We start from the raw sequence: 13,422 nt of genomic DNA on the forward strand, positions 1-13,422 counted from the left end.
GACATGTCACAAAATACTTCCACACACAAAACAACCCATCTGGAGGGGCCCACAGCCAGCCCCATCATTTTCATTCTACTGGAGAATCTGTTGCTTGCTAGTGTTTTTGTTTTTTACTGCAATCCTATGCACACTTACTCAGGAGTAAGCACTATTATACACAATGGGGCTTCCTTCCATATAAATATGCAGCATGAGTTTGACCAAACTGTGGGAGGCAGTGGAAGACAGGAGTGCCTGGTGTGCTCTGGTCCAGGGGGTCACGAAGAGTCGGACACGACGACATGACTAAACAACAACAACAAATAGAAAAAAAGAAATTTAAAATATCAATTAAAAAACAAACAAACAACCATTGAGCAATTATTTTATTAATGTTTTCAACTCTATTTTTGAAAGTCACCTTGCTGGGAGGCTAATCAATCTTTGCCAGTAAACTGCTAAGGGAAAATGATCACTGGTGTATTTTTGGCTGTTCCTTTTTCTTTGTCTCACAGGAAGCTTCAAGTTAGTTCCAGGTTCAGATGATATATCAGCTGTAATTAACATCCAGCCTTGAAAATAGAGGTTTATGGCTTTATCCAAAATCCTCCTGCTGTTGTTCTCACATAAGCACCTTGTTGTCCACTATGACAACAGGATACTAGACTAAATGGGTCATTGGCCTCATCCTGCAGGCACTTCTGGTGTTTTCCTTGGCCACCCCTAACCAGAGTTAAAGAAATAAAAGGTGACTAAAAAACCCCTCTGCTTTCCAAAAGGTAATGAGATTAGTTGATCCTTTAACATTGCAGAAGAGTGAACAAACTACAGTGATACCTCAGATTACAGACGCTTCAGGTTACAGACTCTGCTAACCCAGAAATAGTGCTTCAGGTTAAGAACTTTGCTTCAGGATGAGAACAGAAATTGTGCTCCGGTGGCACAGCGGCAGCAGGAGGCCCCATTAGCTAAAGTGGTGCTTCAGGTTAAGAACAGTTTCAGGTTAAGAACGGACCTCTGGAATAAATTAAGTACGTAACCAGAGGTACCACTGTATTACAAATCTTATTTTGTCTGGGTGTGCCGTTCAGGCAGCAATCCTAAGCACATTGTGTGCATAGCAGGGCTAGGCTAATATATTTTTGCACCTGAGTCAGACCCCAAAATTGTGCCTACCATGGAAGAAGGGTTGAGGGAAGTCCTACATCAGGGAGAAAAAGGGGGGAGGAAGATCAACATTTGAATCTGCTGCCCCTGTAAATCATGCCATCAAAGATGGTTGCCTCTCCTTGCCTTATGGCTGGACCAGTCCTGGTGGATAGTGTAATTTTGCTACTTGGTCACTAGATGGCACTAGGCTTGGTTATATCTGGCTAGAATCAGCAGTTTTTGTTTCCTTCCTGTCTAAGAGAAACAATCAACCTTGTCTAGCTTCCTTACTGGTATGTCTTCCATGACACACAAGTTTCATTTGAAAGAATGGATCACTTCCAAGAAGACAGAATGCTGCTTAGTGCCCTGGGGCTGATTCATGGGTTGAGGAAGTATGCTGATCCCACCTGCTGAAGCCTTAGGGTTACAGAGCTCAGTGGGGTTATTTCCCCACCTGTGCCCATACTAGCAGAATCTCTGTTTGAGCAGGGTAGGGCCTTGCCAAGCTGGAAAACAGCTTGATTGGTCTTCATGCATGGACTGCTACTGCTAGAGAACAGGGTCTGGCTGGCTGGCTGAAGTTGCACCCCAAAACAAAAGAGAATGTGCAGTTTTCCTGAGGGTGATGATATAACCTTTATAAATTCCTCTTCCAAGTCTGTTTATTTATTGAGAGTCATTCTGGACTCACAGCTGTCCATGGAGGCGCAGGTCAATTCTGTGTCCAGGGCAGCTGTTTATCAGCTCCATCTGGTACGCAGGCTGAGACCCTACCTGGCCGCAGACTGTCTCGCCAGAGTGGTGCATGCTCTATTTATCTCTCGCTTGGACTACTGCAATGCGCTCTATGTGGGGCTACCTTTGAAGGTGACCTGGATACTACAAGTAATCCAGAATGCAGCAGCTAGACTGGTGACTGGGAGCGGCTGCCGAGACCGTATAGCACTGGTCTTGAAAGACCTACACTGGCTCCCAGTACATTTCCGAGCACAATTCAAAGTGTTGGTGCTGACCTTTAAAGCCCTAAACGGCCTCGGTCCGGTATACCTGAAGGAGCGTCTCCACCCCCATCGTTCTGCCCGGACACTGAGGTCCAGCACTGAGGGCCTTCTGGTGGTTCCCTCGCTGTGAGAAGCCAGGGAACCAGGCAGAGGGCCTTCTCGGTAGTAGCGCCCACCCTCCGGAATGCCCTCCCACCAGATGTCAAAGAGAAAAATAACTACCAAACTTTTAGAAGACATCTGAAGGCAGCCCTGTTTAGGGAAGCTTTTAATGTTGAATAGGTTATCGTATTTTAGTGTTTTGTTGGAAGCTGCCCAGAGTGGCAAGATGGGAGAGGAATAAATAAATAAATTATTATTATTATTATTATTATTATTATTATTATTATTATTATTATCTAGGCAGGTTGAAGTTATTCCCCCCCCCTCCCCATTTCACAGCCAGAAACAGTAATTATGTGTACAGTACTACGGTTACACAATTCCAGTTGCAGAATTTAGCATTTCTGGACGCAGAATTCGGGAGGAATTTATTGACGGTGAAGCGACCGAAGCGCCGTATTGATTCTACGCAGCCAGTGCAAAGTTAGACACGACTTGATCGACTGCGAAGGGGAAGCAAATGAGCCTGATTCCCCCATGTGGGGCTGTAAATTCAGCTAGATAGTCCATCCCCGTTGACGGGTTGTTCTTCTTTTTTCCTAGGAATCCCAGCAGAGAACAAATTGTGGGCGGGGCGAGGAACTTGGAAAGGCGTGATTGGCTCGGCAGAGGCTTTAAATGGTTTGGAGGGCTGTAAACTGCTCCTGGGAGGTGGAGGTGGAGCTTCAGCGGAGCCTGTTGCTTGCGCGGGGCTGGCGAGCAGCGCGGCGAGGAGAGACGCAGAAAGCTGGAGGGAAATTGCCCTCATCGGTTGCTTCCCCCGCACGCCGCCGGTGCAGCAGCGCTTCCCGATTTTTAAAAAAATAATTTTATTTTTTGTTAAACCTCCTTAATCCCTCTTAATCCGAACGCGCAGCGACCGTCCCCTCTGAAGTTCCCCGATGCCAACTTTCCCGCAGCTCGCTGCTCTTCTGCAGCAGCGCCAGCCCGGGACGGGCAGCTGAAGACCTGCAGCCGGCGGCTTTCGACCTCGGAGCCCCGCCGAGATGACCCCGAGCGCAGCGTGGCTCGTGTGCATCCTTGGCAGCCTGGTGGTCTCGCCCAGCGCGCCGCTGCAACTTCAGCAGGGCATGTGAGTGGAGCGGACGGGTCTTTTTTTTTCCTTGGAAAGGGGAGTGGGTTGCTCAGAGTCCTTTTGCATCTTGTTCTGCGCGGGGAGGGAAACGGAGCGGGGGCGGGTCGCTTTGATCCCCGCACAAAGGGTGGAATGTCTTGGAATTCCCGTTTTGCTCCCCCCCTCTCTAAAGCTGCTATCCTAACCCCATTCACCTGGACGTATGCTCATCTTAATTCAGCTGCGCTTAGTCCTGAGTTTAGGCATGGCTAGGATTGCAGTGGAAGACAGGAGTGCCTGGCGTGCTCTGGTCCATGGGGTCACGAAGAGTCGGACTCGACTAAACGACTAAACAACAACAGGATTGCAGCCTCTTTATTTAATCACGGAATTGTGGAGTTGCAAGGGACCGCAAGGGTCATCTAGTCCAACCTCCTGCATTACCGTAATCTCCACATAGGACCCCCTCCATCCAATTCAAAAGCACACCAGTCCCTGCTTAGCATTACAAATGTATTAGCCGATTTATTGGGAGAGCATCTGTTGTGCATGCAAAAGTTCCTAGGTTCAATCCCCAGTGTCTCCAGGTGGGGCTGCCTGAAACCAGTGAGAGCTGCTGTTCACCCGTGTAGACAATACTGAGCTAGATGGAGGTCTGTCTCAGTACAAGGCAGGAGACTCCTGCGTTCCTGTGAATGAGGAAGGCTAATAAAAGGGGGCTGTTGCTAAAGTGAAAACGTCCCTATAGGACTCTGCTTCCTGCCAAGTTTGTCCATCCATTCTATTCCCGATATTGTCACATCTGATGGGCAATGGCTGTCCAACATCGCAGGCAGAGTTCTTGGGCAGAGCTACCCCATACATTCAAAGCACATCCAGCTACACATTTAAAGCACATGCATAACAAACTGTAGTTTGTTAATGGTGCTGGGAATTGCAGTTCTTCCAGAGGAAGCTACAGTTCCCAGGATTCTTTGGGGGAAGTCATGTACTTCAAACGTGCATTTTATGCGCTTTAAGTTTATGGTGTGGCAGATATCGGGAATTGAACCAGGAACTTCCTGAATGTAAGACAGGGAGGTAAGCATTGAGGGGACGTGATTTTTCAGGATTTAATAGACTAAACATGTGCGAGTTTATCTGCGGCATTTTGCTTTAGTAAATTAAGGCATCCTTGCTCTTTGGGAGCAGGGGAAGTTTTGCTCCCTTTAGTCAGTAAGCATTTTTCAGACAAAGGACCAGATTCAAGTAAGTTGTTGTGCTAGCAGAAACTAGTTCAATGGGACTTGAGCCCCTTTCCTCCCCCTGCATTATTTCTCCACCTCCCCCTGCCCTCCATTATCTCCAAATCCTCTTGGGAGGGCCACGAGAAACCCTGGAATAGCAGGTTTGTGTAGAGGGGAGACAGCAGATTGTCCGGCAAGCAGGAATGCTTGCACTGATGGAGCAGTCGCCTTAGCGCGACACTGAATTCCTCCCAAAGATCTTAAGGCGGTATCTCACTTCAGTTCTAAATGCCCTCACTTTGTGGACTCTTGTTGGCTTCTGTGGAATTCACAGCTGCTTTGTGCATTGACAAAATGTCTACATGCATTTTGTGTCTGTGCTGACAAGAGTGTGGCCACTTATCCTTTGGTCATGGCTGAGAAAAGCATACTGTATAAGCATTTCCGTGTGGAGGTGTGGTGGAAAACCCTGATAAGTTGTGGCTTCTAGCTCTTTGCATGTGTAACAGATTCACATTGTGCACTCCTTCCATGTGATTTGTTTTTGGTGTTTGTTTTTGGTGCATGCCCATAGCAAAGTGAATTCTTTTGTTAGACCCTTTGGGTACAGCCACAGCTTAGTGGTAGAGCATCTCTGCTTTTCATGCAGAAGGTCCCAGGTTCAGTGCTTGGAATCTCCAGGTAAAGCTGGAAATGCCTCCTACCTGAAACCTTGGAGAGCCACTGCTCTACTAAGCTACATGGACCAATATTCCCTCTTTCCAAAAGGCAGATTCCTGCATTGGGTTTCTTGAGTGATGGTGTGTGTAGGAAGGAAGCTAGGAGAGGGAGGCGCTGAGCTTCCATCAAACGTTCTTACAGTTGCAACATTGCATGCAATCTGCTTTTGCTTGTTTTTGCTTTCAAGTGATATGTAGTGAATTTAATTTTATTCCATACAAAGAGCCTTCTAAATGCTACTCTTTAGGCAGGATGCATACATGGCATGCCATCATGGTTTAGTTATCCAACAGTATGCCTTTATTGCTATCCTTATAGTCAGAGTCTAAGGTTCTGTGCAGGCACAGCGGTCCAGATCGCCAAACCACTGTTTAGGGTTGCAGGGGTTTGCATCCCTTCACTCCTCCCCTTTTCTGCACGACTTTCTTCCTCCCCATAGCTTACTTTAATTGCAGCTTCCCAGTGACATTAATCATTGTTTTGAGGCAAACCCAGTGGCGTAGCGTGGGGGCTGCAGGTGGGGCCGGCCGCACTGGGCGCAACATCTGGGGGTTAGGAGGTGCAAATCCACGGGTTAGGGGGCGCAAATTACTTGCCTTGCCCCGGGTGCTGACAACCCACGCTACGCCGCTGGGCAAACCCTCTTCAAACCATGGTCAGTGCCGATACCAACAAAACTGCTTGAAGAAAACCATAGGAAGGGAAGAGGTAACTCATCATCAGTGTGCACAAACCCATAGCATGTCCCTGATCTTCTGGCTTTGGAGACAGGACACATTTCATCTTCTGTAATAAAATGATCGAATTGCTCTTAATGATAATTTCAGTATGTGCTTCATATATGCAGTGGTGATTTGAATTGGCCGTTGTGACAAGAGGTTAGAATCAGGAGGGCTGTAATTATGCTGCATTAATTAACTGGAGTCAAAGAGTGTGGCATTGTGCCTGCTGTGTGAAGTGCCTTGCCTGTTCTTGTGTGTTACCTAATGCTTGAGTGACACTGTCTGGTCTATACTGCAGCCTACAATCGGGGTCAGCCCCATGGCAAAAAGTTTAATTGGATTTCTTTTCTTGACAGCTGCTTTGTGCAATAGCTGCAGACTTCAGGTCTCCGGAGGTTATTGAACAGAGAAACGATTAGGGAGATGTGTAACTTTGCGGTGAGGGCGGGGGGTGGGGAGAAGGGAAGAGGCAGCAGGCTGCTGTCTGTACCTCTTGCAACCATCTTTAGGCAGAATTATTCTGGGGAGCAGAAAGGGCAGGTTCACAGTTTCAAACTGTTTTTGTTGATATTAGAAGTCAGATTGTCACTGCATCTTTAGCACCCCATGATAGTGCTCCTATTTTGGGACTGTGTCATTTTTTAATTTCCTTTTCCCCCTGTGACCAATATCTACAGCTTTCCATTGGGAAATGTATATTGGCTTTTTGTATTATTATTTTTTACATGAGATAGCATAGTCCTCACCTGTAAACCTTATCCACCTTTGAAAATAAATTTGGATAGAGGCCTTCTACTAATAAGTCAGGACTTGTAATTAGGTCACAGATGAACCTAACATGGCTCTCACCAGGGCCATGTCCCATTTTTAATGGTTTTTTCCTGGTAACTTTCATTTTCTTAAGAGTAGTGAAAGGAGGGACAACAGCAGAAACTAGGGAGCACAAAGGGAGGGAAAGTGTACAATGGAACCTTGGTTCTCAAATGCCTTTGTACTCAAACAGCTTGGAACCCAAACACTGCAAACCTGGAGGTAAGTGTTCCGGTTTGTGAACCTTTTTCAGAGGCTGAACATGCTCCATTTTGAGTGCCATGCTTCTGTTCTGAGCTTCCGTTTTGAGTGTTATTGCTGAGGTCTGTCTGTTTTTGCTATTTTGCATTTTTGTTTTTGCCGCTCTTTTTTTTGTTTTTGTGACTGTGTGGAACCCAGTTCAGCTACTGACTGATTGACTGTGTGACTGCAGTACATTGTTTATTGCTTTCATTTTATGGATCAATGGTCTCGTTTGATAGTAAAATTGCTGTTTTAGGGGTTGTTTTTAAAAGTCTGGAACGGATTAATTTATTTTGCATTACTTTCTATGGGGAAGTGTGCCTCGGTTTTGGAATGCTTTGGTTTTGGAACAGACTTCTGGAATGGATTAAGTTTGAGAACCAAGGGGGAGAGGAGAAAAATGGGCATAGTAAACAGTAAACAACTTAAAGTGGTTCCTGTGCACGGTGCTGGGGTCAAAGATGGGTTACAGCGGTGGAAAAGACGGGGGGGGGGTTGTTTTAGAGCAGGCTTCCTCAACCTCAGCCCTCCAGATGTTTTTGGCCTACAACTCCCATGATCCCTAGCTAGCAGCACCAGTGGTCAGGGATGCTGGGAATTGTAGTCTCAAAACTTCTGGAGGGCCAAGGTCGAGGAAGCCTGTTTTAGGGTATTTATGTGAGGCACTTAACAAAGATTGATGACTCATGTGGTTACTGTTGCTACCAGTTTCCTATTCTGATTATTGGGTGATAATTGGTGTTAGCATGCGCCTAACACATTGAAGTTCACTTCAGTTCACTAAAACCTTTTTGGAGAGTCCCACTCCTGAGTGAGAACATATGAAATTAGTGTGGTAACATATCTTTATTTAGTTTTCACTTTTCTCCTAATATTAAAGGCCAGGGGTATCACTTCCTAGTGTGAGGGCAGGGAAACCTCTGGCCTGGGGGGCAAATGCAGCCCTCAAGCCTCTCTGTGTTGCCCATGGGACTCTCCCCAGCCACAGCCCCTCAACATGCCTGCTTTGTACCAGCATTGAGTGGTTTTGCCTGGCTGCAGTGGGTCCTTGAACTCAGATAGGGTCTCATTTTTTGCCTGGGGAAGGGCAGAGAGGTTGTATTTGGCCTGCGGAGACACCAGCCTTTTGTTTGAAGGTAAAAATCTCCATTTGTTGCTCTTCCCACTTTTGCCTCTGGACCCACTGGAATGTGGCCCCTGGATGCTTGCCCCAAAGGGTGAGAGGCCCTCAGGCTGTAAAATGGTTTCCCGCCCCTCTCCTAGTCATGTCCTCTAGGAGGCAAACCTGGATGTGATGTTTTTCTACGATAAAGATGCTGAGAGGTGACGGCTTTGTATTTTAACGATTTTAAAGATTTTATGACACAATCTGAGGTAAATAGTGGCAGTTGCTTCCCGCGTTACTTGCTACATTAACCTTATTGCAACTATCTAAAGAGGTGGCGTGCTTTGGAGCAAAAGTGGACTGGAATATTAAGACGGTCACACATTTATAAGGGTTGCTATTATGAAGGGCTAGGTTGCTTTGTAAGTCTCGGTGAAAGGAAAACGGTAAAGCGACCCCTGACCATTAGGTCCAGTCTCGGACGACTCTGGGGTTGCAGCACTTATCTTGCTTTATTGGCCGAGGGAGCTGGCGTACAGCTTCCGGGTCATGTGGCCAGCATGACTAAGCCGCTTCTGGAGAACCAGAGCAGCGCATGGAAACGCCGTTTACCTTCCCGCCGGCGTAATACCTATTTATCTATTTGCACTTTGATGTGCTTTCGAACTGCTAGGTTGGCAGGAGCAGGGACTGAACAACGGGAGCTCACCCCATCGCGGGGATTCAAACCGCCGACCTTCTGATTGGCAAGCCCTAGGCTCAGTGGTTTAGACCACAGCGCCACCCATGTCCTGTTGTTTATATGCACTCAGCCAAAGTCTCAGTAAGAAGGTGCAAAAATCGACTAATTGGAGCTTCAGTTCACCAACTTGAAGGCTGCAGGAAAACCACACCTGGCTTAAATGCTTCCCACTTCCCATTGCTACATTAAGTTTACAAAAAGTGCATGTTGATTGCATTCATACAATTAATGTTCGGATTGATTTATGTCATGCAAACAGTAATAGGCAACAGCCTACCTTCTAAGACACATGGAGGGGGCAACAATGTGTTGAAAAAATTATCTGTATACAGTCGCACCTTGGATCCTGAACGCCTTGCAAGTCAAATGTTTTGGCTCCCAAATGTTGCAAACCTGGCAGTGAGTGTTCCGGTTTGCGAACGTTTTTTGGAACCCGAATGTCCGACGTGGCTTCCGATTGGCTGCAGAAGCTTCCTGAGGCCAATCGGAAACCGTGCCTTGGTTTCTGAACATTTTGGAAGTCGAACGGACTTCCAGAATGAATTCCATTTGACTTCCAAGTTACGACTGTGTGTGTATATATATATATAGAGAGAGAGAGAGAGCGCGCGCTCCAGTAGAAGAAAATACTATTTCTACCAAGTGTAAAGGAAAAGGAGTATGTTCCCAGCCGAGATGCAATTGATCAGTTCTTTTTTAAAACTTTTGAATTTGAGCGAACACTTTCACATGGCGTTATCTACTCAGGAAACCTCTACATGCTACAGAATATCAGGGAATGTTTTAGGTACATATCTGAGAGACTGCCCCCCTTCCCATACACAATAATATTCCAGGTATTAAGATCGGCAGAGGGAGCCCTCTTGTAGTTCTACCGCCCTCAGAATGAGGGGTTGCCTCCTAGGCCTTGTTATCACCCCCATGAGATGACTACAGCCAACTAGCTACCAGGCTAACTTTACGTTGCTAGTGTTGGTGTATGAAGCCAGATGCAGTTTGGGATCGGGTCACCTAAAAGATCATTTCACCCCCTTATATATCCCATTGATCACTACACTCTGCAGGAGAGGGGCTTGCACAGACCACTCAGGGGTCCATTCCATGTGATGTAGGCCATCTACCCTTTGCCTTAGCACCTGCTTAGGGAAGTTTTTAATGTTTGATTCTATTTTTAATATTCTGTTGGGAGGCACCCAGAGTGGCTGGGGAAACCCAGCCAGATGAGCAGGGTATAAATAATAAATTATTATTATTAGTAGTAGTATTTATTGAAGACCTTTCTCTTCCAACAAGCCTTTTTAGTGGAGATTTTTTAAAAATCCCAACGTTTGTCTACTTTGGTTTAGAAATAGTATTCATATAGGTTTCATTGTGGATGCTTTTATTCTTGAATTGCTTCAGGCTGTTTCATGGGAAGTGATTCATAATGAAACAAATAAATCTAGAACATACAGCTTGTACACTGAAAGGGAAGGCAGATGATGGTGGGCAAGGTGTTGTTAAAGGAGGCTTGCCCACTCCTTCTGATTTCCTCATTGAAGAATCCCTGATGAACTTTGGAGGAACTCCAGGGTTTCCTGGAACACATTAGATAGATGATCCCATCAACTGATGTCAGTGAGTGCATTCATTTGAGTTAGTCCAAGGCTCTCACAAATGCTGCATGTAAGATACTGATTTTCGTATTTTCAAATATTTTAGCACATGCTGATGCACAGTGGTGGTCAGCATCTAAAATTCGGTTGCATCAGACTTTGCTTCCACTTGCACAAGGAGCTTTCTGCAGTCTCCTCCCCTCTGTGGCCCCTGATATTGGCTTGGGGTGTTTGTGTCAGGAGAACCCCACAGAATAGCATGCAAGGGGAGGAGAGGTGGGGTCATTTCATCTAGGAAGCTGAAATCCTTGTACAAATGGAATGACTGGAAGAACGCAACACTGAATTCAGAGTGCCCAGAATTATTGCAAAACATCAGAAATCTAGCTTGTAGGAATTGCAGATTACAGTGGTACCTCGGGTTACATACGCTTCAGGTTACATATGCTTTAGGTTACAGACTCTGCTAACCCAGAAATAGTACCTCGGGTTAAGAACTTTGCTTCAGGATGAGAACAAAAATTGTGGTCTGGCGGCGCGGCAGCAGCAGGAGGCCCCATTAGCTAAAGTGGTGCTTCAGGTTAAGAACAGTTTCAGGTTAAGAATGGAGCTCCGGAACGAATTAAGTACTTAACCCGAGGTACCACTGTATTAACCTTGATTTGTGAAATTGTGCTCCCAAATTTTAGATCCATTTGCACATGTGCTTATGTCACATGATGGCTTGTCAGTTAATGACTTGAAGCAGAATGTGTGAATGTCATCCACTGAAATGGAGGTTACTTAACCTTGTTGGGGAAAGGTCGTAGATCAGGGGTAGAGCAGAGGCTTTGCATTCAGAAGGTCCCCGGTTCAATCCTCAGCTCCTTCATGTAAGCCAGGAGTGTGTCCTGTCTGAAATACCGGACAGCTGCTGCCAGTCAGCATAGAGCTAAATGTACCAATGGCACACCAAAAGATGCCCCATGTTATAGGCTGGTTATCTGCCAGTATGATCCTCAAACAACGTACAGTAACAACCGAGGCATTGGGAAAGTGTTCTGCCAGTGACCTTTGGCTGTTTCAGACATGGAAGTCGTCACAAATTGAGAACCAAAAAACAGCCATGCCTCGAAATCCACACTGATTTATTTATTTTGATACAGTTCTCCAACCAACCAGTATCTACAAAAATGCATATATTAGGGACAAGTGTGCATAAGTATGATTATATTAGTGAGTACAACATACAAAACTGTATTGGGGAAATCTTTTGCAAAAATGTGTACATCGGTCAAAACCGTATACAAAAAAAATGTGTGTGTTAGGAGAAATTCACTCTAAAATGCTGGTGAATTTTTGTGAGGATTTTGCAGTGTTCCTGTTTGCAGCTTGCTGCAGAAATGTGGAGAACTGAATTTAAGCTTTAAAAATGAGGCAATGAGAGAACTGAAATTGACACATCCTTCTAAGCTCCCAGTGCTGTTGTTGTTTTATATTACATTTATATCCCGCCCTTCCTCTCAAAGGAGCCTAATAGTTAAACAATTGGGAGTCAGAAACCCTTTCTGATCTACTGCAAATCACCCTGAGATCTACCATTAGATCCTGCCCTACCATTTCCTCCCCTTCTCTGTCCTCAACGGCTGGGAATCTCTATTCCCCTGCTTTTGGCGGGGGCAGGGATGTCATGTTAGAGCTGGGGGGAGAAGCAGAGGAACCAGTTCATTGTAAGAACTGAAGGAGAGAGGGGGAGAGAGAGAGAGCTATTAGCTGGCTGTAAAAAAATAAATATATATTTTGGGTTGCAGGGACTCTGTGAACTTTGCACAATAATGATGCGTTTTCTGCCAGCTTTGAAGAATCAGCTTACTTCCACTCACACAGTGCTGGCTTATTGTGTAATAGATATATTACAAAGACATCTTCAGACCTGTGCTTCCTCATTCAAGAAAATAAAACCCTATAGCATTGCCCCTGGAACGTCTCACTGCTTGCGGGGGTGGGGTTGCTGTAATGTGGCAAATCAAGTGTATCTTGACTTCACAGGGATCAATAGTATTCAGACAGCAGACGCTTCAGTTGACCTGATACAAACTGGGACACCTTCCGTTTAGTGGGGGCGTGAAAAGACTCTTCTGCTGAATTTAGACGCTTACTATAGTGTGTTTAGCACCTACTGAGCAGCTGCCCATTAAACAGTTTGATCATTTTTCAGTTAACGCAAATTCATAGCACGATCTAAACTTCTCATCCTATACTGGTTATATTTGAGCAGGCATGTCACCTGAGGGCATTCATCTTCCTGCTTTTTAAATCCACTCGATTCATGTTTCTGGAGTCTGGTTGGGGGAAATGGTGACTAGATGGCATATTGATGATTAGCCTCCAGTTTCCAGACTCCCTTCCTTTTTAGGGGACGTGTTTCTGGATAGCTGGCCTAGTGCAGTGGTTAAAGGACTGAGTTTCTGGTTGACCGCTTCCTCGCCATCCTTATTAGGAGGACTTAGACGAGCCCCACCACATCAGCGCTGTCCTGTCCCCACCTGCCACCTGTAATACAAGGATAATCAAGTTTGTAATTTTGGTTAGGAAGGGCTACAGTGCTGCTTTTATGGGAAGTGCAAACTTCCTAAAGCACTATATATAAGTGCCTAGTACTTAGCAAATAGACCCTTCTTCTGCGAAGCCCTTTCATGGCTTGCATTGCAGAGGATTGGCTTCATTGTTGCCTGCATTGGAGCCCAGAACACATCAAACCATACTCCGTGTTTGCACTTTGCAGGAAACCATTGGGCAAAACTGTATCTTAGAAATGATTTCTCTCTCAGTAACACAACACACTTCCTTCTGCACAGCGGCCAAATCAGGCTCATTTGCCAGGTGGGAAACAGTGGGATTATATAAACTCAGAAGCTTCTACACTGAT

The 13,422-nt window shown here is 45.7% G+C and overlaps 1 protein-coding gene across 8 annotated transcripts in view; it reads left to right on the forward strand.

Annotated features, from left to right (window-relative positions):
• The first annotated feature begins 2,960 nt into the window (after positions 1-2,960).
• Positions 2,961-13,422, forward strand: part of LOC309342067 (uncharacterized protein) — a 223,481-nt gene continuing 213,019 nt past the window's right edge. For all 8 annotated transcript variants that reach the window (XR_014156695.1, XM_081862106.1, XM_081862111.1 and 5 more), the window contains exon 1: positions 2,961-3,369. Coding sequence is in view for 7 of the 8 variants with exons in the window: in XM_081862106.1 (XP_081718232.1) it covers positions 3,284-3,369 (86 nt within the window). In the remaining variant the exon portion in view is untranslated. The remainder of the gene's footprint in view (positions 3,370-13,422) is intronic.

The sequence above is a fragment of the Podarcis erhardii genome, assembly GCF_964252035.2.
Source record: "Podarcis erhardii genome assembly, chromosome: 5".
In the NCBI taxonomy this organism is placed as follows: domain Eukaryota; kingdom Metazoa; phylum Chordata; class Lepidosauria; order Squamata; family Lacertidae; genus Podarcis; species Podarcis erhardii.